General features: G+C 37.6%; 1 protein-coding gene across 1 annotated transcript; it reads right to left on the bottom strand.

The window, feature by feature from the left end:
- Positions 1-3,454: 3,454 nt before the first annotated feature.
- Positions 3,455-5,132, bottom strand: Suc1 (beta-fructofuranosidase). The gene has a single exon (XM_073075482.1). The coding sequence runs from the start codon at positions 4,935-4,937 to the stop codon at positions 3,471-3,473; it is 1,467 nt and encodes a 488-aa protein (XP_072931583.1). The 5' UTR covers positions 4,938-5,132; the 3' UTR covers positions 3,455-3,470.
- Between the last annotated feature and the right edge of the window lie 2,072 nt (positions 5,133-7,204).

Here is a 7,204-nt window from a genome sequence, read left to right as displayed (position 1 = left end):
GGTGTATTTGGCGAACTCACTGTGCATCTTGACAAATAACGTTGAACTAATGATAAAATATAAGCAATCTGAATTTCTTTTAAAAAAATATCTTTATAAATAAACACGAACAAGATATTCGCAAAACATCCCAATGTGTACGCACCTTTACCGCGTGATATGGTCTAAATTGATTATATATGAGCGTCTTTGTCAGCGATGTCTATCAGCGCTGGTAAATTAACCGAACATTGCAGTAATTACGTATTTAACACTAGCGCGCCCGCGATTGCGCCTGGATTTTAACAACTCTTTATTTCAAGCTAGTAGAATCTCCTACTAGCGTATTCTATCCTACTTTCACCATACAGTACGAAGAGATCCAAACAACCTTGAAACGCTTGTGGGGGGCTGTAGACGGAAGAAGAAGAGGACTCTCACCTAGCCGATGGTCTGACTCCATATAAAATATTATGAGACTTCCAGTAGTAGCTGCTCTCAGACAAGACGAAGACATTATAGACATACTGATCATTGCTGGGCATGGGTCTCTCCTCAGAGTGAGAAGGGTTTAGAGATGAAGACGGTGTGGCATGGATATACTGATCATTGTTGGGAATGGGTCTCTTTTCAGAGTGAGAAAGCTTTAGAGGCGTTAAGGCCACTCTACTGCGCGGGTCAATTACGAATAGGATTTTACACACCTCGGCGAACTTTTTATAATAAACTCTCAGGTGTAAAGGTTTCCTCACATCGTTTTCATTCACCGTCAATCAACGGTGTATGTCCGTGGTTTGAACCTTGAACCCTCAGATTGAGACCGTTCAACCACTAGGCTATCACTCCTATCTGAGTATATAATATATACTCTGTTACCTCCGAGTAACTCCAGACCCTAATCAGTTCAGGCTTACGGTAGATTAATTAATCCAGCCATTCGTTCTCATCATCTGTCGCCATAATTTATCGTTACGACAGATTTATGATATCCTTACAGTGTATCCAATTATCATTATTTGATCCACGTACTTTTATTAAAGATAAATGTAGCAAATTAGTAGAAATAGCCAAGAAAAACTATCTAATACTAAATAATAAAAGTATTTTAGGGATTTGTAGCAGCACCACGGCTATTTACTGTCTTCCGTCGCATGGAAGGTTCCGAGTTCGATCCCCGGCCAGCCGAACACCCAAATTATGAATTTAGATTTCTGATCCAGGTCTTAGTGTTTGTGTATGGATCTTGTATGTGTCCATAAAGTTCAATGAGAATCCCATTATATGGTCATTAATGACTACAGATTACAGACGTCCATGAGCGACAGTTGACAATAATGATCAGATAGACTGCATGTCACTTATAATGGCATTTGTCTTTCGTATCTTTTTTAAAAAAAATTCATTCGATACCATATATTATACTCGTAATAATCATGGCGCCCCTCTATCTTGGGGCATCCGCCATATAAGAATGATATCACTAAACTTATTAAGCTTTGTCATCAAAACTAAAAATATATAGAACTATATATAGAACTATATTTTAACTCAATAGTTTGGAATTTAAATTCAGTTGCTTGATTTAACCCTCACATGCACACGACCTAATAAAACAAATTTAATGAATGTTTGTAAAAAGCATCAAGTCAGAACAGCGCCTACAAGAAGAATCGCTAAACTCAGGGTCGGATTTGAGGGAGGGGAAGCGGAGCTACTGCCCTGGAGCCACAAAAAAAATCTAAATGTTGACGTGGTTCAGCTTGTACATTGTTCCCCATTTTTACCAATAACTTTCACTTAACTAATTACTACATTCTTTGTTGAAATAATTTTCTTTATTGGCAATAAATTAAAAAAACAATAAATGATGTGCAATAAAGAAATAAACAATAAATTATTGGCAATAAATTTTGCATAGAAAGGGGCCTCCATTCCTTTGTTGCCACAGGGCCTCCGCACCTCTGAGTCCGGCCCTGTTACCCACATAGCTTACCTTCACATCCCAACATAAAGAACGCCGTTTTCATGTCGTTTATATTCCTCCTCGCCGTATCGTAATTAAAATCAGCGAGTTATCATTTAGTGCGTATAAGGGTGCTCTCAAAGGGTTGTAATATTATATGGCTCATATTTATTGGGTAATAAGGTATAGATAAAAACGGAAACCTTTATTTTATGGTAACAAGTAACTCCTAACAATGCTTACGTAACAATATTTTTGATTCTATGAAATATTTTGAACATTTCGAAAAAAAGAGTCTCTTTTGATTTGACTGCAGCGGCTTTACCGTCACCTAGTCTGCCTACAACAGTAGCTTTAAGCGTTGCTGTGTACTAGTTGAGTAAAACACCTTTTATAGCTCTAAATGGCATAAAGACCAATGCCTTTATTTAGGCGAGCCTTTCCAACAGTCCTCAGATGTAACTATAACAAATTATTTCTTCCAATTCTTTAAAGTTTTCACAAGTGTCCATAAGCTGCAATTCGTTTTGACTGTACGGCCAAATCATTTTACACACATATGCTAAAAAATGTTACCCTCCGCAATCGAGTAATAATGTATATACCACAATTTGCCCCTGTACGTGGTCATTTTGGATTTACATTGTGGTATATCCTATATCCTATACACTACAATGTGAATCCATAAATTATTAATAAAAAAAACTAAAACCATAGATAAGTTTAGATATCTCACCGCCTTGTAATTGAAGGAAGCCTTTAAATGGTTGACGATGTGTCAGTCATTTATGGCTGTCATGGTGTAATTTGCGCGGAGCAATGCCAACATGTGCAGGTAAGTGGTGCAAAAACACGAGATCTAAGAAAAAGTGCAGAGAAAAATAGTTTCATTCGTAAATGCTCTAAAACTACATTTTGTAATATTTTTCAAACACGAAAATAGATGACAGTGACAAATTCGATTGTCAAAACTGGTTAAATTTTCTTGTTATAAAGTGTAATCTTTACTAATCTATGACTAAAACTGATCAGTCTGTTTGTAATATGTTTTGTCTAATTCTTTCAAAGGTTATGAAATGTACTTGACATTTGCACTTAAAACTGACGATATCTAATTAATTTTAGTTCTAGACTATTTACTTAATCAGATGTATAAACTGAGTTACCAGATGAGCCTTAAGTTACTTGGATCGTCTTCACAACGTTATTGCGTTACTGTATTGAGCCACCACAACCACAGACGCGTCGTATCATAGCTTTAGGTTTTAGTGGCTTCTGTCTTGTTTAAATCTAAATCTATTACCGATTTAAATGATCTTATATCAATGACTGAGGTACGCGAAATTTAACTATCGATATCATAAGCATTTCTAAAAAACAATTATTAAAAAAACAATTTTAATCGTACTTACAAGTAAAAAATACAACGAACATAAATTACTCTAATTTTGCACATTAACGTTATAATAAAAGCTTAAAATCACTTGAGAGTTGTTAACTAATATTAATTATTGTTCATTTCCAAATGTTATTCAGGAAAACTTCTCTTTAATGAATACGCTTCTACGCGCAGAGATTGAGGACTCTCATTACTTACTGTCCAACCACCAAGGGGATACAATCTGCTACTGAATACAGCCTCACCTTCCCCACAAAACAGTTCTATGGAGCTGGCATCCAAGAAAATCCTCCAAGAGTGCGATCCAAGAGGAGTCCACTCCACTTGCCTTATATCTTCAGAACCACGATCTACCACTACCTTTCGAACATCTGGTTGCCACCTGATCCAAGCTTTCTGTCCCCCTTCGCTACCTTCGAAAACTAACTCAATCTTCTCATCAAGACTGCCCTCGATAATCAGTTCCGCAGCCTTTTCAAATTCTAATTTTTGATTTGGTTCTAAATCAGTAACTATGGCTTCACTATCTCTCAAACTCTTCTGGCCATCAACAGGCTTCTGAATAATCGTGGTACCAATTAGCTCAATTTCTCTCACAAGAGTCATAGCTCCAGCCCAGCCGTCGACGTCCTCTGGAAGAGGAACCTCCCACATGTTAAACCATGAAATGAGATACCTTTTTCCATCATGCCCTAATGTTGTTGCTGCATAGAAATCATGTCCAAAATCAATTTCCTGAAACTCTACTTCAGGAACAAATTCGAAAGTATCATAATTAAAACTACCAATAATGTAGCCGGTTTGATATATATTTTTGAATCTATCTCCTTGAGGTTCGAGGCCTTGAGGCGACATGAGAAGAACGAACTTCCCATTTAGTTCGAAAAAATCGGGACACTCCCACATATATCCCATGTCTCCATTTGATTCTCCTAAAACATTTAAAAACTGCCAATTCTTCATATCTTCAGATCTATACAAGAGAACGCGCCCTCTACTATCGTCAGTTTTGCTACCAATGATAACATACCAATGGTCACCGTGTCTCCAAGCCTTTGGGTCGCGGAAATCTGGGGAGCTATTCGGAGTAGTTGCGAGAACAGGATTGCCCTCGTACTTTTGAAAGTTAACCCCGTCATCACTTAAGGCGAGATATTGGGTCTCATTGTAAAACGGTTCAACATCAGAAATCACACGCCCGGTATACATGAGTATCATGGTATCTCCATCAGTGACGGCGCTGCCAGAGAAACACATTTCATTGTCAGGCAGCAGAGCCGTTGGCAGTTGTTTCCAGGTGACCAAGTCTTCACTAGACACGTGCCCCCAGTGCATTGGACCCCACGCGCTATCATACGGATAAAACTGGTAGAATAAATGGTACTCGCCTCGATAAAATGAGAATCCATTTGGATCGTTCATCCATCCAACGGGAGGCATCACGTGGTAAAGAAGTCTCCATTTCGGATCAATCTCTGGTTTCTTGTCCAAGATGTACTGCTCTAATTCTTTCTTGGCTTCGTCGGTCTGTCGAACAGACTTCGAGAGCGCCAAAGACAAAAACGCGAATATCACTATATATCTTAGGCCTGTCATGATCGCTGATAAATTGCGATTTTCTCGCGCGATCTTTATATAGACAAGCTGTAATCTCAAAATTCAGATATCTTGGAGTACCTTGTTGTTGACGTCCACTTGAGATGAGAGATATATCCCCTGTAAGGTAATATCTTGATAAATAAACGAAGATTTGAGAGTTGACAAAAACTAAACCAAATTATACAGCTTGCCTCTTCATGACTTGCGTTGTAATGATTCGAATTATATTCCGCGTAATGTGTAGATAAAAATAGATGTGATTTAATAGCAATCTACTACAGCGATGCATAAACTAAACAATGATTATATATCATTAAATGTGGGAACTTATTATGTAACAGTTCATCATAATAAAACATTTATATGTACTAACTTTTAGATTGCTTACCATAATACGTTTTTTTTCATGAAACTACATATATAAAAACTATCTACTTAAATAAAATCATTCAAGCACCAGATAAGTATATTAAATTGAAATGAAGAATGAGATTAAAAATTATATTATCTAAAATTATCCGTCTGGCCACAGTCAACAGCGGCGCGGAGAGCGGGGCGGCGAGCGGCGTGGTGAGCGTCGAGCGGCGAAAACAAATGTATGTAAATACGCACCGCCTGTAGCTGTAGCCGGCACGTAAGATTTCTAATAAAAAATGGTGTGTGATGTAATTAATATGTATGGTCTAATCACGAAAATGACTATATCGTCTTTTATAGTACTTCAAATAAACCTTGGTGGTAGGCTGCATTTTACCGTGAAAATCTAACATAAAACAGCCTAAAATTAATTTTATTATAGCAAATATACAAATTGTTTTAGTATTTTGTTGTCTGCAAAATCTAATAAATATCTTATAGCGAGAGATATTAAAGCAAAAAGTAAATAAGGAATTCTCTATTTATACGAAGTCTCCCGCCCACATTACTTGTAACGAAATTTCAACTTTTCTTAAACAGACAGCTTGCCTACCTAAATAATAATGCTTAATAGATGGAAAATTCCAGGATATTTTACACCTCAAGCTAAAAACTTTAAGCGATTTTTGACTTTTTATTAAATGAAATATTTGAAAAGGTCCTTTTATGATATGGTAAGGACCCCACTAAAATTATATTTGTAACTAGCTGACCCGACAAACGTTGTGTTGCCATGTAAATAAAAAATGTTAAGGGTGAACTACACTTATCACTTAGGGGTATGAAAAATAGATAGTAGCCGATTCTGAGACCTACTGAATATGCATATAAAATTTGGTGAAAATCGGTAAAGTCGTTTCGGAGGAGTACGGTAACTAACATTGTGATACGAGAATTTTATATATAGTGGTATCATCATTTGTGGTTCGACTCCGGCGGCACCACCGCCACACCTATTTCTGCCTGATAACAGCAGTGTTAGGCGCTGCTGCGCCTAACACTGCTGTTATCAGGCAGAAGGTGAAGTTTCGTTTTGAAGGGTGTAGTAACACATACTTTTACGAGGCGTTTCAGCTTAGTCCTCAGGGGTAGAGGCGCATCTGTGGCCGACCTCAGGTAAGAATATCTAATCCTATCTGGGGTTGAATAGAGATGTCCATGGGTGGCACTTACCATCAGGTGGACTGCATGCTCGTCTGCTACTCCTATATTATAAAGGAAAAAGAGTTATAGTTGTCCATGCGTCAATGATCCCCTAAAACATGTGGTCTGCATGCTCGTTTGCTGCTTCTTTATTATAACAAGTGCAAGTGGATCTCGCACACGGAGGATTCCGTACCACCAACATTTTCATCTTTTTTAATTTTTAGTATTTATTATTACAGCAGCCACTGAATTAAATACATTGTGAAGAACGAAAAATTGCGAAAAACGTCGAGTAATAGCGGTATCTTGTATGGCAGCCCCCATTTTTTTATTTTTATTATTTGTTTTTATAGCGCCCACCATTATGCATCCTCTGTAAAAATCTCAAGTGTCTACCCATTACGGTTCCAGAGATAGATCCCTGTGGCAGACGGACAGACGGACAGACAGCGGAGTCTTAGTAATAGGGTTTTTACCCTTTGGGTACGGAACCCTAAAAAGAGAAATATCCTCGCTTACCATTACTCGCTGGCGATACATCAAGTGCCCAATACATCTGATTAAAAGTAAGTGGCAATAAAAGAATCTGAGAGCTTTGTAGCAAGCCTTGTTAATTTTACAAAGCTTTGAGCCTTTGTTCAGCTATTATTACCTTCGGGTTAAAGATTTGGTAGTCCTTTGAACAAATCCCACTGAACAAA

Source organism: Epargyreus clarus, unplaced genomic scaffold (assembly GCF_041222505.1).
Source record: "Epargyreus clarus isolate Ecla_fem2 unplaced genomic scaffold, WU_Ecla_fem_2.2 ptg000008l, whole genome shotgun sequence".
Classification (NCBI taxonomy): Eukaryota; Metazoa; Arthropoda; class Insecta; order Lepidoptera; family Hesperiidae; genus Epargyreus; species Epargyreus clarus.
The sequence above is the reverse complement of the archived record's forward strand: the minus strand, read 5'-3'. Positions and strand labels throughout refer to the sequence as shown.